Consider the following 26444-nt stretch of genomic DNA (forward strand, 5'->3'; position numbering starts at 1 on the left):
CGTGTTGACAGACGCGTTCAATAAGTCGCGTCGCGTCGCGGTGGCAAACTTCCGCTGTCCCCAATCCACAAGTACTTGCCGCACAATGACGACTCACATTGCTGTCCTTCCTACAGGTAAGCACACACCATTCATTGCTATAAAATATGCACCAACCATATCCCAGATGTCCTGGACACGATATCCATGAAACTCAACGAGAGGGTTGTAGGGAACGGAATCAACGGATGCCCAACAAATGCACAATTTCTCCGACTCCCTCACCCCAGAACGGGTAGCTTTCATCGCAAAAACTCTACTATATCGACTCTGACACCTAGCAGGCATCCCCTCTCTATTTCTACCATATCGCTTGTCGAAGACAGACAATACAATACGATGGGGGCTTCTTGAGGTGCAATCTGTAACACCCCCAAATCCACGCTCTTGGTTATTTTCAAGCGATGAAGTAGTAGAAGGTACGATTTACGATTGTCTCTCATGCCACGGCTCAAGCCTTTGCAGATGGGAAATTGCTGGTTATGACACCTATCGATCCGACATTCGTCTTGATACCCATCTTACAAGTCGCTAGACCAGTGCGCTGTTATATCCTCTCGGTGTGCACCCGAAACTGACTTTCCACAATCGGTCCAGCCCGGCGGAACGCTGGGGAAGTTTTGCCCATTACACGATATTTTTGACGAAGTCGCTTTAAAGCTTGCACAACAGTCTGTCGGGTCTTCTTGCATCGACTCGTCCTCCGTCATTTCGTCAAGGGACATACTATCCCTGGCTTCTTTGGACTGTATATCCGATGCCATGAGGCGACTATGCGATGTCAAGGGTACGTATGGCTCTTGTGTCAACTGTGGCTGCCGTCTGACGCGTTTCCAGACATCACAGCTGATATCACCGTATACCGATACTCCGAGGAGAAGCTAGTTGAGTACTTACGTGGAAAAGTGTCTCGCTTGTCAAAGCAGCAAGTGTCCGAGAAGTCCAGAACAGTGACACGGAGATTGGCGAAGGATGGCCTTATGGATGACGGCAAAGAACGCCTATTAGAGCGTAAGCTCTCAAATATGACTACGAGAACATTGCCTGAATATGTAGTAGTTGGCCGCATCAAGGCCGCTTGCGATCTCGTTTCGCAGTATTTGCCCCCGGACACGTACAAGTCCTTGAAGGCGTCCTATGAGTATGTGTTCTCTCTCACCTTTGGACACGGATCTTTTGCTTATGGACCGCTCAGCTTCAGTCCATTGGATGAACATTTGAAGGCTTTAGAAAATGAAATGACCGCGATGACTGTCGTGAATGCTCCTGCATCCAAGGCGAAAAAGGTTAATGGAGATGAGCAAGATGGGAAGAAGCGAAAAATGAAGCCCAAGGGCTCTCAAGGCACAGAGAAGTTGAAAAAGGCGAATTTGAATGGGATGTCGAAGATATCATCTTTTTTCCAAAAGAAGTGATGATCATCGAGCTTACCTCTCCCTTCTATCCTGTAGCAGTGATTTTCTTGACAATTGCCATGACATGGACACTAGCGGCACCAGTCGGAGTCGACTGATCGTTATAAGTCACAATTCAAAGTCATCGAACAAGCATAAACTTCTAAACAAAACATCACATCTAGATCTATGGGTATGTGGTTACATTATATGGCGTGATTAAATCTGCTGTGCCCATCCCCTCTGCTTGAAATCGATAAGAACGTCCCGAATCATATCTTCTTTCGGGATGTATTTCAAGCCCAGGATGCGGGCTGACTTCGAGTTCTTGAAATCACATGGGTATGGTTTACCCTTGGTCGAGCCCGGGTTACCCTTGTGAAGCTTCAAAGTGGGAGCAACAGCGTTGGAGATATCGACTGTATGAGATTCAGAGGAGTCAGCGTCAGCTCAAGAAAGTTCAATCGACGAGAACGACGAACCAAATTCTTGCCAGTAGTAAGGCGCTGAAAGGAATCCAAGGGCATTAGTGATTCATTTGTTGACAGCGAAAGCAAAAACTCACCTGAGCTGATGATGATCCTCTCACCGCCAGCCTCCGCCTTCTGTGCGGCCAATACATGAGCCTTGGCCAGATCCCTGATGTCGACACACGCATTTCCATTGGTAGCCAAGCCGTCGTCGTCCATATTACCCAAGATAACGCGATCGTAGAATTCTTGCATCGAAGTGTTGATGGATGATGTATCAGCGACCTCTTGGATTGTAGCCTGATACAAAACTCATAAGCATGACACCGGGAAAAGTCCTCGTAAAGCACTCACACCATAGACATATGGAGGGTTCAGAACAACCAAATCCCAGCTGATGCTACCCTTGTTCTTCTCCACGAAATCCCATGCAGCTGATATAATAGATAACACGATCAATATCAGATAGAGTCATGCAGAAGGAGACTCACCCTTCTCCGCTAACGTCTTAGAAGCGCAGTACATGTCCATAGGATTGGCATTGTCACCAAGCTCGTTGCAGTTCTTGATAGACGGCTCGTTCCATGAAGACTCATCGAAGACGTTCGGCAAAAGGGGGACCTGCAGGATGCTAGCGACGGAAGCGGTAACAATCACTCGCTTCACAGATGTGCTAGAGATAGACCATAAGGTGAGGACTTCATGATTACAGGCAGATATCGTACCCGTATTTTTTGATAGATTCCAAGACGCTGACTGTCCCCTTCAATGCGGGGACGATGACCTCTTGAAGTAAGAGCAGTGGTTAGACCAGACGTCGAGATAAAATAACAATCACGTACCGTCAGGGGTTTTCGATTTGAGATGGAAAGGAGACGCGGTATGCTCGACGAGGTCAACACCCTTAACAGCTTCGTCGAAAGCACCCTCCTTCATTCATGTCAAAGCGTCAATGTAAGCTCTGTGCATAAAATCGTAGCAACGCACCTTCGTGATATCTGCGACGACGACAAGCTCTAATTTATCGCCATATGACGCAAAGAGCTTCTTGAGATGCTCTCCCTTGCTCGCAGAACGAACAGTTCCACGGACAGAGTAGCCACTTTCAAGGAGAGCCTTCGTAACCCAAACGGCGACATAGCCGTTTGCACCAGTGACGAGAACTTTAGCGGGGGCGGAGACAGGGGCCATTGTGGAAAGAAAGATGTGGTAGGTGGTGATGGAGACTGAGATGTTGTAGTTGCAAGGACTCTTTATATAAAGAAAGAGACACGTAAACCACGCGGGATGTCACAATTATGCGAGATAAGTAAGTCACCGTAGCTCCGCTGCAAAGACCCAATGCTGGCCCTCGTCAGGGACAGTTACTTGGAAATCGGGGGCTAGATTTCCTGGTGGAGACCCTTGGATACCGCTCGTGGCGCTACCATCGGTAAAGCAAATAGGCTGACTTGGACACAAAATGACGAACACATTATTTTGGCTTTGACTCACCGATGCCCATCCGAGGACCCCTATAGCTGCGGGTACATATGATGAATTGTTGTGGCGGGTCATAATTATATCCCGACTCCCTTCGGGTTTTGCATTGTCCAGAAGTCACATAGAAAAACTGCTCAGCGAGATGTCCATGGATTGCAACTGTAGTGCTGCCGAGACCCGGTAATGGGTTCCGGCAATCCGGCAAACGGACTCGCGGTGGATGGATCTGATAAGTGGGTCAATGTGATCGGCATTCTTCGTCACCAACCACTTACCAACCCTCCTTGCTTCGTTCTGCGGCCGTGAGCAGTCCGTGAGCGCACGTTTCAAGAAATTGTGTGGAGGATCGAAACACAAAATAACACGCAACCTAGTCTAGACCTAACCGCCGATGTCACCCGCCCGATCGGTGTGCCCGACGCTGCCCGACGACGCCGGCACAGAAAATGCTGCTTGCTCTGCTGCGTCATCTGAGCGCATGTCGCACCTTTGACAAATGGTCTGGTATAGAAACGCTGAGGCCAGATCAGGATTGCGCATCCTCCTTGATTGGCTTGACTAGTGTCACTTGCAGGCATGTCCGATTGCGATTGTCTTGTAACCTCTTGAAACCTAAATATAACCCGAAAGACTGGAGAGTAATATTGAAAGCTAGCACTGTCTCACTTGGATCGTAATACAATCGTACCTTTCAAAAGCTCATAAACACGTCATGATGTGCCCGGATTTGGCAACGTGCGTAACCTAAATTCTCGGCCGATCTCAGAGATACATCTGCGAGGCATTCTAATTAATTGAGGCGCATCCTCGAAGAGCACCTCAATATCAAGGCGTTGAGCGTTTCACGCTGTGAGGATTACAGAAATGCACGGGACGTCATCATCCTCCATCATAGAGGCGTGTTACCCACGATGGACATTGTCGAGATTGGAAGGGGGATGCTGGAGGACACCGAGTGTGAATGCTTGAGCGTTGCACTACGCAAGAAAGCGAGCTTGTCGAACAAGAATATGCCGTGCTGCAGTGAACTTAGTAATTATTAGTCTGCTTGGAGATTAGCTCAACATCGCTGAACTCTGGTAGATACCTGCAGCTGCATACGTGCTGGAGACCGGCACGGCAGTTCTTCTCGAAATATCAGACATCCACAGGCGCCCACAAATGTCTTCTGTAAAGCGCCCAGGCCTCGATTATAATGTGACGGGTGAGGCATAGAATGACAGTTGCTCACCCTTGAGCCGCGGTTCGGCACTCACGGCTGTGAAGGGGGCAGTCGGCAGCATCCCCTGCCGTTGAGATCCTAGGAATACGAGACTCACTGCGTCGGCGTATACTTGACTGGGCTAAGTTTTTGCAGGAGCGGTAAGCCTTGGGAGAAAACTACCCCACTTTGCACTCTGCCATTGGACTCATATACCACTGATGAGTCGGTATGGTGGCTTGGTGAGATAGATGTTTGCGTTGGAGGTCCCATCAATAATGAATTCGAGTTAGAAATGAATGCCTAGGGTGCATACAGTCTATGAACAGACATGGATCATCGTCAGAGTGTTATACTTGACGTGCTGTGGGCCGCGGGTCTACAGATATCCGGGGCCCCACGTTACGCGAAGCACGTGCCAAATGCGGGGAGGTACATAGACTCGTACTAGTTTGGACGTGAACGACAGCGAGAGTCGCAACTTGGTGTCTCTTGTGTAGCCAGCGTATCCTCCTCGACAAATGCTGCGAGCCTCAACACGCCTGCTTCTGCGAACTCCTTCCAGACCCGGAGCGATTGCTAGCTTACCCCGCGTCCATTCTGCGGCTATCTCCTCATCAGCTGGTTTAATCAACACATCTGCGCCTTCGAGCCGTCCTTCCGCATCTTCCATCCCCTCGACCACATTCTCAGTTTATAGAACGATGTCCACGTCCTTTGGCGAGTCGACTGTTCGCCCGGAGCCGGATCAGGTGGTGCAAGACATTGCGGACTATGTCCACAGCTATAAGATTGACTCTGAACTCGCATTTGAGACCGCGAGACTTTGCTTGATCGACACTATTGGGTGTGGTTTGGAGGGTCTGAGGTTCCCTGAGTGCAGTCGCTTGCTTGGCCCAGTGGTGGAAGGCACTGTTGTTCCGAATGGTGCGTACCTAACCACGCTGCAGAACCTCATGGGCAACATCTTATATTTCTCCCCTAGGTACAAGGGTGCCTGGCACCAACTATCAGCTCGATCCTATCCGTGGAGCATTCAATATTGGAACGATCATCCGCTGGCTCGATTTCAACGACTGTTTCCTCGCGGCAGAATGTCATACGCTTTCGTGACCTTTTTCTTTTTTACTTTTACTGACTTGATTTTGTAGGGGGTCACCCGTCAGACAATCTTGGTGCTATCCTGGCCGTGGCCGATCATTTGGCCCGAACGGGTCAAAAAGTAACAGTCAGAGATGTGTTGGAGGGCATGATCAAGGCCCACGAAATCCAGGGCGGTCTCGCCCTCCTCAACTCCTTCAACCGTGTCGGTCTCGACCATGTTGTCCTGGTCAAGGTCGCTAGCACAGCCGTCGTATCCAAACTTCTGTACGTCTTCACTTTCCTATACCTTCCTACACGTCGTTTCTGACATTCATATATCATTCAGTGGTCTGTCACGCGAACAGACCATTGACGCTATCTCCCAAGCATGGGCTGACGGCCAGTCGCTTCGCACCTACCGTCACGCACCTAACACTGGGTCACGCAAATCCTGGGCTGCAGGAGATGCCTGCTCTCGTGCTGTCAACCTCGCCTACCTTGTTAAGAAAGGTGAAATTGGCATGCCATCCGTTCTCACCGCCAAGACCTGGGGCTTCTATGATGTCCTGTTCAAGGTAAGAGCACTCGAACGTCCCTAAATCGTCCGACGCTGAAGATACTTCATATCTTGCAGGGCAAACCGTTCGAGTTCCAGCGACCATACGGCTCGTACGTGATGGAAAATGTTCTGTTCAAGATTTCGTACCCTGCCGAATTCCATGCCCAGACGGCGGTTGAGGCTGCATACATCGTGCACGACAAACTGAAAGCGCTTGGCAAGACCGCTGAAGATATCAAGTCCGTCCGTATCCGCACCCAGGAAGCCGCCATCCGCATCATCGACAAGCAAGGCCCCCTCGACAACTTCGCTGACCGCGAGTAAGTTCTCTTTACTTTTACTACAAAAAATGCAGACGCTCATATCATTGTCACGTTTAGCCACGCGATCAGCTACATGGTCGCGTACCCGCTCATCCACGGCGAACTTACTTCTCAAAGCTAGTCCGTACATCCCCCCTCCTACTTCCACTTTTTGATAGCTGATCTTCCAATCAATATAGCACCGACGCCTCTGCATCCGACCCCCGCATCGATGTTCTCCGCGCCAAGACCTTCTGCGTCGAAGACAAGCGTTTCAGCGTTGATTATCACGACCCCGAAAAGCGTTCCATCGGCAATGCGCTCCTCGTCGAACTCAACGACGGTACCGTTCTTGACGAAGTTGAGGTGGAATACCCTGTCGGCCACAAGCGTCGTCGTGAAGAGGGCACCCCTCTCCTGCTCGCGAAGTTCCGTCGTCATATCGGCTACCACTTCGACGAGACCCACCAGAAGAAGTACGTCTACTACAATGCCATCCTTTGTTCTCCACCGAAATGTCGATTAACCTGTGCTGTAGGATCATCGATACCATGTCCGACGCAAAGGCCTTGGGAGAGCTTTCGGCGGACAAATTTACTGACCTATTCGTCAAAGCGACTTGATTTGTATTTCGATTGTAATGGAATCACGGAATGAATCCATGGAGTACTCGCAACTGAAGGTGATGCTCTGCACAATACATTGCTCGTACTCCTCTGTGATAAAGCTTGGTCTAATACGAGTAAAAATACAACATTCGGTGCGTTGAAATCCATCTATGCTAATATGCTAAAAGAGTCGGGATGCGGGTGGTGATGATGAGAACAGTGCGAAATTAAAATTTGGAATAATGTAATTGAACTCATCTTACACAGACATGCGAAGAGGTTGAGAGCGGAGCATGAACAACGAAAGTGAATAAGTACCTAAACCATCTACGTCCTCGCTGACGACAGATCGGAGTGCCCGTTGAATCCTCTACGGCCTCTTCCTTTTCCCCTCTTCCTTCCTGCCCCGCCTCTACTACTGTTCTCCTTTTGACTCTCGCTATCCCTCAATCGCTCATCTCCAGCGGGGACAGCCGCGTTGAGTCTTGATCCTCTCATGTCTTGTTCATTCCTGACATTCGTTGTCGGGGGCTTGACTTTGGTATATGCCGCTGCAGGTTCGCCATACTGCTCAAGACTTGAGACTTCTGAAGTCCTGACGTGGGTTGCACCGTACGGTTGACGCCATGATCGAGTTGGACGGATCACAGCATTTTGTCTTTGCGATGTGATGTGCGCCCTTGCTGAAGCTGAGGCTGGAGCACCCGCAACAACAGGCTGATGACGAGTCCTCGACATATCAGTATTAGCCATAGAAGGAGAAGGAGAGCGGCCGCGAACGGTTGAATTGTTATCTTCTTCTGGAACGGCAGACAGGCGGCGTTGGATGAGCCGAGCGAAAGGGACAGAACGAGGTTGGTGATAAGACAGGCTGTGGCCACGCGCTTCAGGGGACGTAGGAGAGAGCGGAGCTGCAACGTATGCATATTGGCGGCGAGCAGGCTGTTCTTGAGATACCGTGCGAGAACGCGGAGTATTAGGGGGCGGGGCTGGACGTTGAGGCGAGTACTGGACATCGCGACTGGTGAGATAATCAACCAGAGCACCAGAAGATACACTCGTAGTGTTCTGAACAGTCGGCAGCAGTCTAGGACTTGGTTTAATCTGAGCAGGAGGAGCAAGTGAAGCAGCCACGTCCGAGCGGAGACCAACATCATTGACTCGTTCGTATAGTCGGCGTAGATCATCAGAAGCATCAGGATAGAGCGCTTGAGTAATCGCGTTAGGGCGTCCGGGTACCTGAGAGGTCGCCCAGTTTGGGGACAGCAAAGCATCATCGTACGGAGAGAAGCCCGAGGACCACAGAGGAGACGAAGAGCTAGGCGGAGTAGGTAACAAGCTCCCATGCTGTCTATAAAGCTGCTGCTGCTGATACTGTTGAGCGATCTCCATGGCAGAGAGGCGACGATGAGCAGCCATAGATGGAGGCGAGCGAGGTTCGATGAGTATCTGAGGAAGCGCAGAGCCAACAGCAGGACGAGATGAGACCTTCATAGGAATGTGCTGGAAGTGGTTGACAGAGTGTTCCATGTGCGGCACAATCGGTTCTGGCAAAGCATAACAGCTGAGGCCGGAATACCTATCCATGGCAGACAATCTTGAGTGGACCTGGGCCTCTTCGTGCAGATGTTGCAAGTTCAGAGCGTTGTCCAGAGCCAATCCCCGCAAGTCCTCCATAGCACGGTCGTATCCCAGATCATAGGCTCCTCTGTTGACCTGCTGCTCTTGAACAAGGTTCTCCAAAACGATAGCATCGTCATAATTGTCACGCAGGTATTGCGAGTCGACGTTGAAGCCTTGAAGGGTCGACTTGTGCGCTTGGTTCGCTGGCACACCTATCGTCATGTTTGGACGAGAGCTAGCAGCGGGAGGAGGATGTGGCTGGAGTTGAGAAATACCCAGACTGTTTGAAGGCTTCTGGAATCTAGGTGGAAGAGAGATGTGTGACGACTGGATCGCTGGTCGGATGTTCGGTTTGTGTTGTGTGGGTGGTGAATCCGGCGGTGACTGCCCGCCTCCGCTAAGTCCCCAGATCATGCGAGGCAAGTTATCTGGCTCTTCGATAATCGTACCCTCAGCACCCCTGTTTTGGCGTGTCAGGAAATCAACCAAGTGACACCGAAATGAAGCTCACGAAGGACAGCGAGCATATGGTAATGATAGAGGTCCATGAAGTGCAGGAATAGGCCTTGGCGGAGACTTTGCCCAGGTGATCCATCCTAGATAGCACTGTCAGAACGTACCTATGGGAATTAACTCACAGTTTCATACCTCCATCTTCACGTTGTGTTTGCTGTACGGACAATTCCGGGTCTTTTTCCTTGACCTTTTGGTTATTGCGCAGAAAAGCTTCGGAGAGCTCACCGTTATTCTCGATGATGAGAACTGAGTCTAGAGAGGGCGATGGGGAAGGTGTGTGAGGTATACCTTGTTCGATTCGAGGAATATAGATACCAGAAAGGTCGCCATCTGTGGACGATGTAAAGGAATCTCCATTGTACAAAACGGAGTTGACTCCATCGGAGGACAAGCTCGTATCTAGAAAATATACACCAGATGGTCGTTGCTCTGGCATAGATACGACTCGAACGGATGTGGACTGGAGCTCTACTTTGGCCGAGAAAAATGGATCCGTCTCCGGGAAAGACGAGATCCTCGCCGTCTCGCCCTGGGACTGCGACGGTCTATTCCTAGGCAGGTAAGGTTTCAAAATACGCTGACTTGACAGCGGGGGACTATATGCGCCAAGATTTTGGGGAGACGGAGAGGAGGAAGACATTCCAGATATTTGTATGGATTCAGAAGTTGGAGTGATACGGAAAGGAGAATTGATACGGAAAGGAGAATTGGAAAGCCCGATGTTGGGTTCTGGCATAGGTGAGAGCATTGGAGGAGTCGATGTTTGGACCGCCCGGTCGATATATTCCTTCATATGGTCCTGAAGGATGGTAGACATGGTAAATTAGAGATGAGTGGAAATTTTGGCACCGGCGGGATGGTATCTTGTAAGAAGAGCTGCTGCGACCTTGTTGTGGTTGACTGGCGGAAGGAAACACACAACGCCCAAATCCATGTAAACAAATAATCGTGCCAGCTCGCGTTGTGGTCATGTGCCTCTTCCTCGAGCTGTCTTCTTTCGCCTAGGATGAACACAGGGTCCAACCACACTTATGAATCTCAGTTCGGACCCCCTTCTGAACTGATACATGTCGGTGCCTTCATAAATACGGTCCTCGAACGGCAAACCGACTCGACAAACTCGGTCGACCTTTGGAACATTGCTCCAGAACATGTCGAAGGCGCAGAAGTCCTATCGGACATCACAGAGGAACAAATAGAATTGGAATGCAAGTGCGTATTTTTTATTTCCTTTGATTCATGACAGCTTAAACATTCATATCAAGTTTGGATGAAATTCATGTTTTACTGGACGACGTTATGAAAGTTCCTCATCCATCTGCATATGCAAGGAGAAATCATGAAGCATCCGTCAGTGCCATCTACGAGAATGCCAAAGCCGGGATGTCGAACAGACGGAAACGGAAGAGGGCAGACTTAGAGTCTGCAACCGACACCCCGGAACTGACCGCGTTGAAGGCCAATCTAGACAACATACAGCTCCAAAGTTGGCTGTGAGTATCACTAGCCTTCATCAATCTCACTTGCACCAATCGAGTGACAAGCTTGACGCAGGATTCAGCCTTATTTATTAGGGGACCTATGCATCACGACCAGAACGCATTGTCACAATTGGTTGGTCCTTTCCCTGCGTGAAATTCGGTGGCTCTGAACATATTTCAGAAAAAATCCGAGGATGGCGTCTCTGCATCCCCTTGCTCGGCTCTACTCACCGTGACTGTGCACAGTCGAATAGCTTGGTCGCATAGCTACATCACGCGTTTCTCACAACATGCCATTCTATCATCCCAGACCCTCGGCGATCTTTTCGAGGTCATACCGTGCTCGTTCAATGAGTTGCCTCAGGAGCTATACGAAAACGGAAGATTCGTAGGATATGTTACAGATCAAGATATGCCCCCGTCGCCGTCGAGCGGCTGTGTTATATGTATCGAAGGAACAGCCTATGGCGACGGTTCGAATGAAGTGGACTACGCTGAGTATGTCGACAATCACCTCTCCAAGAGATTGTGATTTCAACTCGCTCTCACAGTAAACTGATTGAAAAACTCTCATCTGGACAAACGAGCCTTAAGAATGGCCCGAAGATGCACGATACGCCATTGTCCTCACTCTCGTTGCGACTTCACGAGCCTTACTGGTTCGTACATGAGGGTGATTGCGAGCATTTTCTCGAGTTTAATCAGATTCGGTACGTTCAAGTGTATGCTTCCTACCACTGCGCTCACCTGATCATTTTTCAGTCTTCTACACCCTGGCGATCCTCCTATGGGCTATCCGCTTACACTACAAATTACGCCGCCTCTTCTCAATCTTTGCCGCGCATGCACAAAAGTACCTGCTGTTTATTCGATTGTTGGAGATATGCGGCTTGGGGAGAGTCCGTGTGTGCTGTGCGCACCTTGTTGGAGGAACATGGGCCCACCGAATGGTCCGAACAGCGAGCGCGTCATAATCATTCCCCTCCTGAAACATAAAATGGGCTGGTGATGTCCGCGAATGCTTAATTGAATGGTTACGAGTATAATTCTTCACTTGAGAAGTTCCTCAAAGGCTAGAGTGCCATGCTTCGTCCCAAGATCTCAAGACCAAACCCTGATCGATTCGATCTGGTAGGCTCTTCGGTGTGATGAATTTATGCTACCGAATGTATCAGATGTGTGTGCAATACAGCAGCCACAGACCGAGGCATATCTCGACTAGCCAAGACATGCTCGTTGATGTGAATTAGCCGCCGTAGATGAAATCGAGAGCATTCCGGGTCTCTGAAGGTCTTTACAACGGTCAATGTGGCCAAGATCTATGATTTGAAAGTCGTGGCTGGGACGAGCCAGGGCGACCGAACAGAGGCCGAGACTGGCCAAGTGATCGGATTACGTGGGATGTACTGACGGAGACTTTGGAGGCGACGTGGAACCTCAACAGAACGGCTTATAATTGCTGCACAACATCCACGCTCCCTTTGCATAACTTCCGATAGTTACTAGCGGCCACTTCTGGTCTTTACCACCACCCAATCCTTTGCTTAATGCGTCCACATCTCTTGCCGAGCGCTCTGCTCGTCCTCCTGCTTGACTGGACAGGTACTTACGCTCAGTCTAGCCAAGCGCAGACCTCCGGTGCATCATTTCTTTCTGACACGCTGGTGAGAAAGGATCAAGTGCAGAATGTGCTCGAGCATGAGCCTGTACAGCAAACGACCTGCGAGAACACTGTGAGTGCTATAATTTCGAGGTTGAGGCTCGTAGTTTCGTCTCTAACCATTTCATACTGCTATAGCTTACGGGACCCATCGAGACCACAATGTGTGACTACGAGACCGTGGAAAGCGTCGGCGACGTCCTGTTTGAGCGTTTACACGAACTGGTACAGACTCCGTTCTTCAAGTATTTTCGAGTGAGTGATGTCGTCATAAGCATCTTGTTCAGGCCTGCTCATCTGAGGTACCAGGCAGACTTGTATAGAGAGTGTCCTTTCTGGGAGGAAAATGTACTTTGCATGAGTAAGGACTGCAGCATCATCACGGTGGACGAGGTTCGTCTTGTTTATACAGCATTATGTTTATGACCTCATTTCCTTCAACAGGAACAGATACCTGAGAAATGGAGGGTAGCTACTCTTAGCAAGCTGGAAGTACCTCCTGAAGACCAGGTGGGTGCGAATGTATCTAGACATACATTTAAGGAAAGATAGTAACCTCTAATGTCTCATTTTAGCGTGAATCATTACCAGGGTGCTATTACAAAGACACAGATTTCTGTTATTTAGATGACATGACTGGTGAGAGACTTGTTTTCTTGATGTACGGGGGACTTATAGCTTCCCAGAGGGCGATTACGTCGATCTCACTCTGAATCCCGAGCGTTTCACGGGCTATGCTGGATTCTCTGCTCACCGTATTTGGAAGGCTATCTACGAGGAGAACTGCTTTGGACAGTCCGAACTTTCTCTCATGAATAGTCCCTCAACTGCCAATGTTCAGTTACCAGATACGATGTCTGAGATTCTTCGTGTCGATGGCGAAGAAACTAGCGCGCAATGCCTCGAGAAAAGGGTTTATTATAAGATCATTTCTGGTAAGCACAAGTCTTACTTCACTGGTTCGCAAGTTTGATTTTTGTTTATCAGGCCTGCACGCGTCTATTTCTACACATATCTGTCAAGAGCACTTGGACACGACAACGGGAGAATGGGTATGTCTCGTACGACACGTCATTGTCGGTTTACTCAATTTCGTCATCTAGGGCCCTGATCTGCAGTGCTTCGTTACGCGCATAGCTTCACACCCTGAACGCCTGCAGTATATCTACTTCAACACCGTTCTCCTTCTCCGCGCAGTTGCTCGCATTGGACCGTACCTGTCTGCCTACGACTACTGTTCGTCTGGTACCCATGAAGAGGACGCTGCGACATTGGGCATGCTGACTCACGTCATCGACATTGCGCAGACCGTCGGAAAGTTCGACGAGTCTGTCTTGTTCCGAGGCGAGAATGCTAATGTGAGTCGCATTGAAGTTAAATGCAGGCCAAAGCTTTGACATTCGAGTTGAACATGAAGGTCTTGAAAGAGGAGTTCAAGCAGCATTTCCGCAACGTTACTCGCATCATGGACTGTGTTGCTTGTGACAAGTGTCGTCTATGGGGCAAAGTCCAAACCACCGGCGTCGGAACAGCACTGAAGATCCTCTTCGAACTAGACGAGAAGGCCCTTGAGTGTGTAGCAATCTTCACCTTCCATTGAGTATTGTATTCTGACGACAAATTTTTCCAGCCCTCGGTCGAACGCCAATCTACTTTCACGGTCGGAGGTCGTGGCGTTGATCAACACATTGCATCGGTTCACCGAGAGCCTGCACGCTGTGAACGATTTTCGTCGTATGTGGCGTGAAACCAATGCGGCCGATTCCGCGAAACTCATCAAGGAGGCTGAGAAGGTCGCTAACGCATGGGCGAGTTTCTGTGGCGAACTTGTGCGGTATACATTTTCTAACGATCCTAACTTGACCATCTAGCCACGACCATCGCCGTCTGTTGGGGAAGACAAACCTCCCGTAGGGAACCTGATCGAGGAAATCCAAAGACGGCTGGGTCCCTTGATCCAAGCATGTTGGGAGGGAACTTCTGGGTGTGTCGACCTCGTTGTCGGAGCCTTCGAGCGTATTACCGCCACGGTCAACTCTCTGTTCAAGCTGTCTGGGAAAGATCAGGGGCTTAGAGCGGAGTTGTGATGCCTGAGTGGTGTAATTAGGTAGGAGGTGTATTCTCGTGTAGCTGTATTGGTCGTATATGGATGATTGAATGAACATTTGTGCAGACTGTATGCTCCGGACACCTTTCCACGCAGAGCAGTTAATCTTAGGATGGTACATGGAAGCGGAGGGATGATCATCCCAGGCCCACGTTCGATGTAGGCCATGTGAGTGGGTCAACGTTACAGTCCGGGGCATATCGGAAGTCACGCTCGACTTGGCAAAGTTCAAAATGAACTGTGCCTGTCGTCTGACTCCGTGAACGTTCCTTTCATAATGCCGCATAGGTTCGATGGAGAGGGTGTCCTACGTCGCCACTGAGGGAAACTAACTATTTCATTTTCCTGAGGATTCGCTCAAGCTCCGCATAAGATACCTGCCAAGTCATGAGCCCTTCTCACAGAACATGAGAGAGTACACAACTCTCTTCTCCTTCGAGTTCTCGACTGAATCTCCTTGACGGCATCGCATTCCAGGTACATCATCCCACGTCTTGCTCTCAGTTTGTGTAGCAGGACAATTCGTCTTGCACTCGTTCCTTCCTTTCATCCAAGATCGCCAGCTTGTCAACTAAGGCAGTCTCGTCGCTATGAATGTGATAAGCAGTGAGCCATTCCGACACCAAAACACCTACATACCTCGCGGGGTTTTATGTGTCCTGGCACCTGGCTGCTTCTCTACGCGTATTGACTAGGCCCGGTGTGCCCGATCTTTGATCCAAGATAATTGGTCTGTTTACCCCGCATCAGCTGCCATGCTCCTATGATCTCACATCATTTTGCCTCTTTCTAGCTGCCATGAGTTGCATTCCCAAATGAATACGTTGCTCCCAACTAGCCCCTAAAAGGGGTGTTCACAGTTAGCCCCCCGGTGTCCCGTATGTCTATGTCTCACAGGTGACTTCCCGACCAGTCTCGTGAGTATGTTGGTCCCATTCCGTCTATCTTAGTACCCACCTTGTGAAGCGGCCGTCCGTATCACGTCGTACGCGGCATTCGAAATGTGGTGTGGTGTCTTTTCCGAGGGCCGCCTATAACGACATAATGCGAGCCGGAACCGGGCGAACGCGGGCGCTGATATCCTACTTCGGAAACAGAGGTGATAGTTGGAGACCGATCGGGACAGTTCCCCGCCCCTCGCAGGGGAGATCCGGGAGGTGAGCGGGACGAACGGGCACGTGATACGATATCCCGGGCGTAATTGGGGAGCTTGAAGCGGGAACGCGTCTAGTGTTCCCCAGGAATCTTGCATCGCAGCGCAGACTGTGCACCTCTCACGACCAGAACCCACTCGGTCACCCGATGCAGGGTTGATCCTTCTCCCGCCTCTCTCGCATATATAAGCCTGGTCTCGCTCTGCCCCGACCTCCATCGCTCGATCCCTCCACTCCATCTGCACATCCCGACGCAACCATGAAGGTCTGTCCCGTGGCGCTTCTGATATCGGACACGTCATTGACTGACCAATACAGATTCTCGCTATCCTTTACGATGGTGGTGTGGCAGCTCAAGAAGAGTCTCGCCTGCTCGGCACGGTAGAGAACCAGGTATATCCTCACTGTCGACACCGATTATTTCCTATCTAATCGTATCGCACAAGCTCGGTATCCGCGAGTACCTCGAATCCAAAGGCCACGAGTACATTGTATGCGTCCTTGCTTCCGATCTTTCCGATCTCTGATGGTCCGCGGTCCAGGTGTCTAGCTCAAAGGAAGGTGCAGACAGCGATTTCCAAAAGCATATTGTCGATGTGAGAACACAATCTCACTATACGTCCGAAATGTTGTTGATCGGCTGTAGGCGGAGATCCTGATCACAACCCCCTTCCATCCGGGATACCTCACCCGAGAATTGATCGAGAAGGTGCACATTGCTGTCTACCATCGAAGTGTTGCAGTTTTGACTGTTCATCTAGGCCAAGAACCTCAAGCTTTGTGTCACTGCCGGTGTCGGCTCCGACCATATCGACCTCAATGCTGCCGTCGATCATCACATTCAGGTTCTGGAGGTGGGTGCTTGGAGCATATGTTTCATTCTAGTGCTTTTTAAAGTTGAATCCTGTAGGTCTCTGGGTCAAACGTCGTGTCAGTCGCAGAACACGTTGTGATGTCCATCCTCCTGCTTGTCCGCAATTTTGTGCCCGCTCATGAGGTTCGTATACTCAATGGGGAATCGAATTTGTCAAATTATTGATATCTCGTCTCCAAAACAGATGATTGAGCGCGGGGACTGGCAAGTCTCTGACATTGCACGCAACGCCTTCGATCTGGAGGGTAAGGTCGTTGGAACTATTGGTGCTGGTCGCATTGGATACCGTGTCCTCCAGCGTCTCAAACCATTTGATTGCAAGGAGCTCCTTTACTTCGATTACGCTCCCTTGCCGGCCGGTGAGTAACCTTACTAAATGTTATGGTATCTCTACTTAGATATGCCTACAGAGGCTGCCAAGGCCGTAGGCACTCGCCGGGTAGAAGATCTCAAGGCAAGGATTTTCTATGAAAATATCAATTGTAGAAACAACTGACATTCCATCATCAGGAATTTGTGTCGCAATGTGACGTGGTCGCCGTGAACTGCCCACTTCACGAAGGCACTCGTGGACTCGTGAACAAGGAGCTCCTATCACATTTCAAGAAGGTAACGCCTGCTGCCACCTTCTCGATATCGAAGTACTCAAACGATTTTTAGGGCGCTTGGCTCGTGAACACTGCCCGTGGAGCGATCTGCGACAGGGATGCCGTCGCAGAGGCGCTCAAGAGCGGACAGCTGTCTGGATACTCTGGTGACGTCTGGAATGTCCAACCTGCCCCCAAGGATCACCCATGGCGGTACATGAAGAACCCCATCGGTGGTGGCAACGGCATGGTTCCTCACTACTCTGGCACTACTCTCGACGCGCAGGCGCGCTACGCTCAGGGAACGAAGAACATCATCAACAACTACCTTTCTGGTTCTCCTCAGGAACCGCAGAACATCATCGTCGGTGTGCGTGGCTACGAGACGAAGGCTTGTAAGTCACTTCACTTGCGCCGTCACATAATAGCCGATGATTCATTGTTTCGCATATTAGACGGCCAACGTTGAGGGGTGGGGATGTGAAGTTTCAATATGTGTTCACTTATGCAAGGAAGTTGTAGGATAAGGCATGCAGTCATGACGTCTTGTTGCAAATAGACGTAGGATGAGTATCGTAATTTGATGTATTCCAAGGAAAGAATTTCGTCGGCATTTCGTTTCGTTCATTTGCGCCCGGCTCAACTCTCACGCCTCGCTCTGAAATCAGCTTCTCCAACATTCATCACCGACAACTGGTGAGTCTCATTTCCCCAGCAACCTTCGGCAGTATGCAACGGACTCGGGTCACGAAGTATGCTTCTAAACAGTGTAATAAAAATTCCGATCTTAGATTTCACTGGAATTAGCTAAATACGAGCAATGGCATGCAGAGAAGTTACAACGCCCGCATTCATCTATGTTTAGGACAGGTACTCAAGATAGCTGACTACATCTCGAGCCTGTATCACCTGGTTATGACTTTGTCCTGAGGTCAGCATCCAATTTTAAAGGGCTGAATGGACGGAAAAGTAGAGATGTCACCCTTATCTGTCATCCGCTCACTCATCTGACATAGACTTCTTGAACGCCTTGGTGAGCAACTCCCCCTTATTGACGACATTGCTCAATTCAGTTTGACATCACTCTCCCTGGAGATGTGCCTCCGCTAACAACACGATTAGGTTTCGCTGGACAGAGGGTGGCACGCGCACGCTGGGCATAGAGGACAAGCTTCTCGGGGTTGCCAGAGTTTATAAAAGGGGTCTCGGGTAGTATTAAGTGAGCAGGTCAAGGAATCGCTCCTGAAGCTCCAAGATGGCGTCCATTCTCAAACAGCTATCAGACCTCATAGCAGCTTCGGTCCACGACATTGACGCTGCTTGCGATGCACGAGGAATACCTTTTCCCTCTCTGGATGAGCCGTTCTCGGAGGAATCGGAGCGCGCACGCCAGGAGCAAGAAGTTCTCAGCAGTATTGGTATCATAGTTGCTGCCGCGACGCAGCTCATCGCTGTCGCCAGGGTCCCGTCGAACTATCTGCTCTCCATGGTCCTTCAGGTATTGCTTACTTTTCTTGGAATTGATGAAACACGTCTTGAACCCACCGATCCGGCAGCATACCATCCCTGCTTGTCTCGGAGCTGCAAACGATGGCCATGTTGCCGAGATATTGCGCGAGGCCGGTCCACAGGCGAGCACTCATTAACCTCATTCTCCATCCTACATCCAAGGCCTTACAAAGGTGTGGATTGTAGGGAGCGCATGTCAATGATATCGCCGAAAGGAACGGCATGAATGCGGCTCGGATTGGTACAGTGTACTTTCGTAGCGTGTCGCTCAACGCTAAGTCGTGATTGCAGGTCGAGTTCTTCGGCTGCTCGCTACGCACCATATATTCAGGGAAGTTACTCCCGACGTTTTCACTAATAATCGCGTCTCTTCTCTGCTAGACACCGGAAAACCAGTGGAGGAACTCCTTAAATTGTGTGTATTAGCTCAATTCCCACATAACTGTTTGATTCGAGTGCTATTTAATGCAAACCTATAGCCCACTCATCAAACACGACGGCACCTCCGGTTTTTCTGCGGCCGTTGGACATCAGTTCGTGGGATGATTATGCTGTCACTGTTATTAGATGATTATACCTTTTCTATAGATCAGATGAGACGTTCAAACACGTTGCAGCACTTTCTGAGACTCTGCACGACCCTGTATTTGGCCATTCAGATGAGCCCAACCAATGCGCCCGTTCCAAGGCCTTTAACACAGATCTTTCTGCCTTTGAATGGTTGGAACTACCGGAAAATAGCTATCGCAGGAGGCGTTTTGGGGTGTTCATGGATGGCCTGTCCAAGGTGCAGCTTCTTGACACTAGTTGGAGCGGTGGGTTTCATAAGATATTTTATGAATGTCCAGGGGTGATACTGAGATGATCATCTTACCAAGGTTTCGATTTCTCTTCACTTCCAGATGGAGGATTAGTTGTTGACGTTGCTGGAGGCATCGGATCTGTGTCGATGGTGATTGCAAAAGCCTATCCGAAGTTGAACATCGTCGTCGAGGATTTGCCTGAGGTTGTGCGAGATGCAGAGAAGGTATGTCAGCCTGCCTGCTTGATCATAAAAGGGTTTCTTACACGATCTTCGCAGTTCTGGAAGGCCAATCTCGCAGAATCATTCGACAGCGGTCGTGTGCGACTTGTTCGTGAGCCTCCTTGTTCTACATTCGCCTCAGATGACTACGGCTTACTTCCGATAACTGGTCGATAGCCCATGATATGTTTACGCCTCAGCCTGAAGCCTTACGCGCGCCGGATTTATTCGTCCTACGTGGAATTCTTCACGACTGGTCAGATACCTATGCGATGAAAATTCTGAAGCATCTCCGCGCTGCGGCAGGTCCAAGGACTCAGCTCCTCATTATCGATAGCGTCCTTCGATACGCGTGCCCGCCTGACCCTCAGAGGACAGAAACCTTCAAAGTGCCTAAGCTTGTCGAACCGCCTGCACCATTATTGGCCAACATGGGTGGGGCTGCCTCCCTGCATTATGCTTATGATATCGTGGTAAGCTCGAATTATCAGTACCCCACGGCCGTCCTACTGTTGAATCTTGACACGCCGCCGTCGTTCTAGATGTTAGCTCTTCAAAATGGTCAGGAGCGTACCGCTGACCAGTTTAACGAGCTTTTGAGACGCGCAGGATGGGAGTTGAAAGAAATCAAGAAACCAGATAGCACAGGAGCATGGCTCCCGCATGTGGTCGCAGCCCCGTTGTAAAATTTCCCGCTGGAAAGACCCTGCACTTATTTGATGTGCGCTGTATTTGTATCGCGTAAAGCTTCTTGAATTACACTTAGCACAGTTTGAAAACTCGGATGGTCGGTGAAGGCAAGGAAAGTTATTTCTTATATATGAAGACTTGGGAAGATTACAGGCAGGTCGGAAGAAAATCTCGATTGAGTACAAGTACACACTGCCTGATTTGGCCTGATTTGGTAAAGCGGATGACGCGATCTTAGAATCCACCCACTTACCACGCGCGCAGTTGTCCAATTCTTCAAGCGTCGATTAGAGAGTGAGGCAGTCCTGCCGCGGCCAGTTCGCTGCCCTCTCCGAACACATGTCATGTATTAACCCAACTCGATTGTTGGGGCCTTCAGCCAGAACAATCGCTATCCTACTTCTGTCATTTCTCCCAATATCGTCCATCGCGACATCCGAATGGATCCAATACCCCTCTAGTGGTTTCGCGACCATGACGCATTATACACTTCCGGAAAACTTTATCGCGGCCTGTGGGTGCACCGCGGCAAGTACGCATTACCCCACCGCCGCGCTTAACCAGATGGCTTTTGGGAGCAGCACGGCGTATGGCCCATCCTGTGGACGCTGCTTCGCCCTCACCCTCCTTAACACATTCCTTTCGGATCCACCGTTCCATCCAGACACGGTCAAAACAGTTGTCGTCAAGGTCACAGACCTTTGTCCTTTGAGCACGACAGGCTGGTGTAACGCGACAGCTAGCGCCCCGAACTCGTATGTACTGACGGCCTCTCAAACCTATGAGCGAAATGTGTCGAATATGACCTTTCTCTTGCTTTCTCTTATCTAGTGCAGGTAATTATTTGAATTTTGATCTAGCGTACCCCTCGTCTTCCATTCCAGACAATTTCTTCCCGTCAAATGAGTCCTACTATGGTACGGTGCACACCTCGAGTAGAAAGCTTGTCTTTTTGAGCTGACCTCGCTTTGGAATCAGGCTATACAGTGAGCTGTCATCACAGTACGTTCGTCATAATTGACCTGGTCATTATGCCAGGACTTTGGCGTTTGGAATGTCAGCTACCAAAGCGTCTCTTGTAAGCCCAACTGGGCCGGGTCGAAAAGTGCTGCGGCATTGGGCAGTGTCACAGATTCTGGGGATAGCGTCTGCTGCCCCGCCGACCCGACGGTTCGTTGAACACCTTCTTCCTCGGCCATGTGGCCCTTAATACCCCCATGTAGGGCAATGCCAACGATACCTGTCCGTCGTTCTCGGATAAGAACGGTATACCGTACGTCGCACGCTTTGAGGCCCTCTCCATTTTATTGACAGTCTTCGACAGACCAAATACCCAGACGAGCGGCTCGAACCATTCTGTACCTTTCATCGGTTTTGCGATGGCTTCGTGGGCACCCATATACCTTACTATATTCCCTTTCTTTGCGATATCTCGGTTATTGTAGGCATCATGGAGGTCTTTTATATTGTTGTTTGTACGGTGCTTAGGTTTGTACGATACCCACTTGCTTATTTTCACGTCGTAACAGGAAAACGAGTGAAAGTTGTTTGTTGCTGCAATAAGTGGACCCGACCCGCACGCCCCATTATTATGCTTATTCTAGAGAATGATACCCAATAATGAATGCATATCGGTTTGGGCTGAAAAGTATCGATCATCTCTCAGGATCCTCTTCGTCGACCTTGCGGTACTTTCCGTGGCCGCGTCCACCAAGGACACCGCGCGCCCATTTGAGCCCACCGACGGCAAAGAATAGCACACCCAACAGGCCCACCACGAGAATACCAGTGATATAAAGGCGGCCAGAGCTCACGGGGAAAGCGGCCAGCTCGTCAGCTATCGCCTTGTTTGCTCCCAGAGAAGACTCGGCAGATGGCGCAATGGCACTGGCAGACAGCGTTGACGACGTCAATTCAATATCCTGCAGGAAGTGCCTTGCATTGGTATGACAGCTTTACATAGATAGATAGCTGACTAGAGCTCAGCGTGAAGAGGCACCTCTTTTCCATCGGCGTCAACTTCAAGATCGAGAGGGAGCTAAAGAAGGAGCGCGAAGTTGAGACTAGAAGTTGCAAGAATTGTATTTTAGACGTACCTCTCCAGAGTCGACGATGATGACGTCCTCAACAGGCTTGTCGCCTCTGCCCTTGGCCACGTTTTCTGCAGAGCAATTTGAGACTTATGCTAGATTGTGAGAAATTATACATACCGATCTTTCTGACAATGTCCATGCCATCAATAACCTTGCCGAATACGACCTGGGAAAAGAGTCTACAGAGGCTCAAACGACGATGCGTGACGCACTTACATGCTTGCCGTCCAACCAGCTAGTCACGATTGTGGTGATGAACTGCGGGGAAAGAGTCAGAGTAAGACTACAGCATGTTCAGTGAGGTTACACGCTATACTTACGAACTGAGAGCCTGAAACGAAGTTGGAGTCAGTTAAAGCTTGGACGGAAAGATAAATAGAAGTGAATCACCGTTAGTGTCTTTGCCCGCGTTAGCCATGGAGAGATCGCCGGGAGCCGTGTGCTTGAGCTTGCTAGATTGATGGTGAGGTAGTGTAATGAAAATAGATGAAACTCCTCCTACAAATTTTCGTCCGCGAAGCGATCACCGTAGATGGACTATACATTGATGAGCATATGACCAACGCCGACGTCACAGTACTGACCTTTCCACCAGTTCCGTCGCCTCTTGCTACATATCCAAAGCATCAGCCATGTTCCACGCTGCGGTGTGCAGCGTCCAACTTACTGAAATCGCCGCCCTGAATCCTATGAACAAGGCACGTTCAAGCATGCACACGGGTGATGCGGGAATACACGCACATGAAATCCTTGATGATACGGTGGAATTTGGAGCCCTTGTACCCGAAGCCCAGCTCGGTGCCATCTTTCCTTACACCAGTCGCAAGTGCGCGGAAGTTCTCGACTGTTTTAGGAACAGTCTACGAGTGATAAATGAAGGTCAGCACAGACCGGATTCGGGAGTTGGATATACATACTCCACCGTAAAGCCCGATGGTAACTGTCCAATGTGGCGCAAGTCAGCTACACAAGGAGAGGCCAGCGACGTTAGACGAAACGCACTGCGACCCAAGGACTCGTCGCCATGCTTGATGTCGAAATAGACCTTGTTGGTGATCTTGGGCCCTCGCGCAGCTTCCACAGGCTGCGCACAGAAAAGGGCAGCGAAAGAAACGACTGCAAGAACGAGAGAGGCCCGGAACAGCATTGCTCGGGATAGAGATTGAGATGAGAGTTGCACTCGCGATGCGTTGTCAACTGGTGTATACGTGGAATTTGTTATGTAATTGTTGCCGGCGGTTCGGCCTACTCCTGCTTCCCCACGTAACATATCTAGCATTCCTAGAGCGTACGCTCTTATACTACCCCGAGCTTCTTGACATCAATCATGACTATCTGGCGTATAGCGATGCCCTTGAAATTGTCATATGCATATGAGTCTTGACCTCCAGAGCACTTTCGAAGCGCCGCGAAGCGATCAACCAACCTCTTGTAGATTCAGTCTCACTCTATTACTGGGCGCATCCCACTGAGCCACTTTCGCTTGAATCTGTGGGGATGTCGGAAAGATCCTCACGCAGCTCACCCAAACCCAGCATGTTGGATGAAGCTTGGACCACGAGCACTTCACAGCACTCAAGGCAAATCAATGGGTCATTCCGATCCTTTGTGCTATCTGACGTTTTTCAATGAAACATGAAGAGCACATCACTGGATTTACAAGCTGTCTGCGATCAGCTTTCAAGGCTCCCCGCCCTGTGCCATGGAGGCACCCCTCTTGGTGGAACGAATCGCGCGCAGGGCTTTGCACTACATGTGTACTTGACTTTTCGTTCGCCTCTTGGAACACTTCGCCTTTGTAATCAAATGCCATATGTGTCAATGTACAGGCTCAGAGACCAGCACGGTTGACGAAGGGAATCCGCTGACAAGACTTGGTGTCAACGCTCGAGAATGGGGACCGTAAAACCACATCGTATGATGAGAAGTAAGAAACCATAATACACGTTGATCAAAGCAATTCGTCTCTTCGCGATTCTAATACTCTCATGAGCTCCAGTCGTTTCAAAGCGGGCTTACCAGCGCTATTTAGATCGCTTGTCCTTGGTCATTCAGGGCCTGAACAGCAGCGAAGTCCGTGGTGATGCCGAACGCAGCATTGAAAGCTATTGTAGGGCCACAGTGAGAAGATGATGGCGACGATCTGCCGGACCAGCTCACCATCTGCCTGAGCGCCAGTTTTGACGGTCTGCGCTTTTGAAGCAGTAATTGCAGTAGCGCAAGTGCTTTTCGCCGTCTGGTCAGCACCACACGAATTTGTCAAGGTATCGCAGATGAACTGAGTGATGATGTCGATATTCTGCGCCGATCCGTGATTGAAGGACGCTGGAAAGTGTGATCCATGAGTCTACGACGCTCGGACGTGAGGCAAGAAGTCGCTTACTCTGATCGACGGGCTCGAAGCTGGTCTCTTTACGGCCCTCAAGGCCCGCACCAAACTCGATTTGGGGAACCGAGCATGACCCAAAGTCGCCAATCCCGCCAGATGCCGCCGCTGCGCCGGATGAAGATCCATTGTTACTGGAAGAAACGGCGGCAGGGGCGGAAGGCGCTGCGGCGGAACCCGAGGCGCTGGCGGTACCAGCTGCGGCGGCCCCGACAGCGTTGCCCTGATCATCGATAGGTTGGATCGAAGCAAAGTTCGTGGAGATGCCAAACGCAGCGTTGAATGCTGTGTTTTAAGAACCAGTGAGTCCCCTCACAAACAGACTCAGCTGGTGAGGTACATGCCATCAGCCTGGGCGCCCGTCTTCGCAGTCTGAGCCTTCGAAGCAGCGGTTGCGGTAGCACATGTGTCCTTCGCGGTCTGGTCGGCACCGCAAGAGTTCGTTAAGGTGTCACAGATGAATTGAGTGATTATATCAATATTTTGTGCGGAGGTGTGGGCGAAGGAGGCTGTGTAGATTGGTTAGTTCGGACGCGAGACCCAGAAAAACTAAGCATCACTTACTCTCGTCGACTGGCTCGAAGCTGGTTTCTTTACGGTTATCAAAGCCGACGCCGAACTCGATCTGGGGTACGGAGCATGACCCGAAGTCACCAATATTACTGCTCTGGAGTGTCTTCATATGAGCCAAGACAAATAACGTGATGTCATACGCGCTCACCTGGCGACGGACTGACACGAGACGACCCCTGCTCATGATCCACATAGGCCGAGCTACGACGGATTCAGTGAAGAACAGGGCCGTGATGGCCGCAAGGACGATGAAGGACTTGTTCTGCATTGTGGCCTGAAAAAGGGTCGACTGGCGACGAAAGTGCGAGATGAGATGAATGGAGGAAGCTCTGAACGTGAAGAAGACACCAGGTCGAAAAGAAGGTCGAAAGCAGAAATGAAAGCCGTTCAACGACTGAAGATGCGGACGCTCAAGAGATCACGGTCGGAAGAGCGAATGAGGCAGGAGTTGCGTTCTTATAATGGTCACCCACCAAGGCCGGTCGCTGTCGGCGACATTGGTTGCTATACAGGCACTGTAACCAAGGGCAGTGGAAGACTCATTTGTCTTGGCGAAGTCGAAACGCCAGGCTTGTGTACGCACGGTACACGCCGCGCGGTGAGTACTTAAGTACTCAAGCAGTCAAGTCAAGCCTTCAGAAGGACTTCGACGGCGAATCGTCGTCTGCGGCAACTGACTCGTATCAGGGTCGCCGCTCGAGCATCCATGCAAGTTGTGCTCTGTCACCACAGTACCGGGCTCGAAGCTTGCAACCTGAGCGCCTGAGCGCTAACAGCTGTGTGCATGAGTGTTAGCACCCAAGGATATAAACATACTCGCCTCCAGCCAGCCTCACGGGCTATACGCACCGGTCGTCTATTTGCAGACCGTCCCACAGAAAGGGTCCCCGTGCAGGTACTCACGACCCACGGATTAGAAGTGGGATGCTCCACAGCTTGGCACCTGCGCAATACTTGCGAACTTACACGAGAACAAACGCCCACGACACCGGTCAGCCTCAAAACATCGTGCGCATGCACACACGCACG

General features: G+C 50.3%; 12 protein-coding genes across 12 annotated transcripts; 7 read left to right on the forward strand and 5 right to left on the reverse strand.

Moving 5' to 3' along the window:
• Positions 1-85: 85 nt before the first annotated feature.
• On the forward strand, positions 86-1454 carry HETIRDRAFT_418828 (uncharacterized protein; the record flags this gene model as incomplete). The annotated part of the gene is made up of 7 exons (XM_009549283.1): positions 86-116; positions 167-274; positions 324-458; positions 505-578; positions 637-826; positions 877-1180; positions 1235-1454. The coding sequence occupies 7 exons, from the start codon at positions 86-88 to the stop codon at positions 1452-1454; spliced, it is 1062 nt and encodes a 353-aa protein (XP_009547578.1).
• Positions 1455-1527: 73 nt separating this feature from the next.
• HETIRDRAFT_385524 (uncharacterized protein) lies at positions 1528-3447 on the reverse strand. Its single transcript, XM_009549284.1, has 8 exons — positions 2891-3447; positions 2746-2833; positions 2629-2689; positions 2395-2576; positions 2258-2337; positions 1999-2203; positions 1916-1939; positions 1528-1852 (listed from the first exon to the last, which is right to left on the reverse strand). The coding sequence occupies exons 1-8, from the start codon at positions 3092-3094 to the stop codon at positions 1653-1655; spliced, it is 1044 nt and encodes a 347-aa protein (XP_009547579.1). The 5' UTR covers positions 3095-3447; the 3' UTR covers positions 1528-1652.
• A 1843-nt stretch (positions 3448-5290) lies between these two features.
• Positions 5291-7153, forward strand: HETIRDRAFT_452365 (uncharacterized protein; the record flags this gene model as incomplete). The annotated part of the gene is made up of 8 exons (XM_009549285.1): positions 5291-5513; positions 5572-5682; positions 5738-5954; positions 6016-6244; positions 6304-6548; positions 6609-6671; positions 6731-7006; positions 7069-7153. The coding sequence occupies 8 exons, from the start codon at positions 5291-5293 to the stop codon at positions 7151-7153; spliced, it is 1449 nt and encodes a 482-aa protein (XP_009547580.1).
• Positions 7154-7465: 312 nt separating this feature from the next.
• Positions 7466-10094, reverse strand: HETIRDRAFT_452366 (uncharacterized protein; the record flags this gene model as incomplete). Its single annotated transcript, XM_009549286.1, has 3 exons — positions 7466-9221; positions 9273-9357; positions 9410-10094. The coding sequence occupies 3 exons, from the start codon at positions 10092-10094 to the stop codon at positions 7466-7468; spliced, it is 2526 nt and encodes an 841-aa protein (XP_009547581.1).
• Positions 10095-10537: 443 nt separating this feature from the next.
• On the forward strand, positions 10538-11767 carry HETIRDRAFT_320185 (uncharacterized protein; the record flags this gene model as incomplete). The annotated part of the gene is made up of 5 exons (XM_009549287.1): positions 10538-10770; positions 10822-10891; positions 10940-11286; positions 11346-11468; positions 11521-11767. Coding segments are annotated over 5 exons (1020 nt in total), but the record flags the coding sequence as incomplete, so codon positions are not given.
• A 455-nt stretch (positions 11768-12222) lies between these two features.
• HETIRDRAFT_410101 (uncharacterized protein) lies at positions 12223-14615 on the forward strand. The gene is made up of 11 exons (XM_009549288.1): positions 12223-12491; positions 12557-12673; positions 12728-12811; positions 12863-12928; positions 12994-13057; positions 13105-13353; positions 13406-13470; positions 13522-13776; positions 13836-13990; positions 14049-14226; positions 14290-14615. Exons 1-11 carry the CDS (start codon positions 12306-12308, stop codon positions 14503-14505), a joined length of 1635 nt encoding a protein of 544 aa, XP_009547583.1. The 5' UTR covers positions 12223-12305; the 3' UTR covers positions 14506-14615.
• Positions 14616-14910: 295 nt separating this feature from the next.
• On the reverse strand, positions 14911-15075 carry HETIRDRAFT_169633 (uncharacterized protein; the record flags this gene model as incomplete). Its single annotated transcript, XM_009549289.1, has 1 exon — positions 14911-15075. The coding sequence occupies one exon, from the start codon at positions 15073-15075 to the stop codon at positions 14911-14913; it is 165 nt and encodes a 54-aa protein (XP_009547584.1).
• An 820-nt stretch (positions 15076-15895) lies between these two features.
• On the forward strand, positions 15896-17788 carry HETIRDRAFT_440513 (uncharacterized protein). Its single transcript, XM_009549290.1, has 12 exons — positions 15896-15944; positions 15998-16072; positions 16126-16170; positions 16222-16275; positions 16326-16388; positions 16441-16533; positions 16590-16676; positions 16738-16912; positions 16964-17007; positions 17064-17162; positions 17214-17535; positions 17596-17788. The coding sequence occupies exons 1-12, from the start codon at positions 15939-15941 to the stop codon at positions 17607-17609; spliced, it is 1077 nt and encodes a 358-aa protein (XP_009547585.1). The 5' UTR covers positions 15896-15938; the 3' UTR covers positions 17610-17788.
• A 607-nt stretch (positions 17789-18395) lies between these two features.
• HETIRDRAFT_154964 (uncharacterized protein) lies at positions 18396-20452 on the forward strand (the record flags this gene model as incomplete). The annotated part of the gene is made up of 10 exons (XM_009549291.1): positions 18396-18638; positions 18697-18771; positions 18836-18890; positions 18941-19064; positions 19129-19182; positions 19238-19464; positions 19528-19676; positions 19731-19785; positions 19851-20146; positions 20216-20452. The coding sequence occupies 10 exons, from the start codon at positions 18396-18398 to the stop codon at positions 20357-20359; spliced, it is 1422 nt and encodes a 473-aa protein (XP_009547586.1). The 3' UTR covers positions 20360-20452.
• Positions 20453-20649: 197 nt separating this feature from the next.
• HETIRDRAFT_459465 (uncharacterized protein) lies at positions 20650-21808 on the forward strand (the record flags this gene model as incomplete). The annotated part of the gene is made up of 6 exons (XM_009549292.1): positions 20650-21118; positions 21195-21280; positions 21342-21349; positions 21402-21533; positions 21587-21636; positions 21688-21808. The coding sequence occupies exons 1-6, from the start codon at positions 20703-20705 to the stop codon at positions 21806-21808; spliced, it is 813 nt and encodes a 270-aa protein (XP_009547587.1). The 5' UTR covers positions 20650-20702.
• A 476-nt stretch (positions 21809-22284) lies between these two features.
• Positions 22285-23606, reverse strand: HETIRDRAFT_410105 (uncharacterized protein; the record flags this gene model as incomplete). Its single annotated transcript, XM_009549293.1, has 12 exons — positions 22285-22401; positions 22460-22524; positions 22574-22622; positions 22673-22714; positions 22777-22787; positions 22847-22908; positions 22959-22993; positions 23041-23066; positions 23124-23143; positions 23198-23316; positions 23374-23396; positions 23459-23606. 12 exons carry the CDS (start codon positions 23601-23603, stop codon positions 22339-22341), a joined length of 660 nt encoding a protein of 219 aa, XP_009547588.1. The 3' UTR covers positions 22285-22338.
• An 878-nt stretch (positions 23607-24484) lies between these two features.
• On the reverse strand, positions 24485-25683 carry HETIRDRAFT_418837 (uncharacterized protein; the record flags this gene model as incomplete). The annotated part of the gene is made up of 6 exons (XM_009549294.1): positions 24485-24561; positions 24617-24781; positions 24840-25127; positions 25187-25351; positions 25407-25509; positions 25564-25683. 6 exons carry the CDS (start codon positions 25681-25683, stop codon positions 24485-24487), a joined length of 918 nt encoding a protein of 305 aa, XP_009547589.1.
• Between the last annotated feature and the right edge of the window lie 761 nt (positions 25684-26444).

This window comes from Heterobasidion irregulare (assembly GCF_000320585.1).
Source record: "Heterobasidion irregulare TC 32-1 unplaced genomic scaffold scaffold_06, whole genome shotgun sequence".
Classification (NCBI taxonomy): Eukaryota; Fungi; Basidiomycota; class Agaricomycetes; order Russulales; family Bondarzewiaceae; genus Heterobasidion; species Heterobasidion irregulare.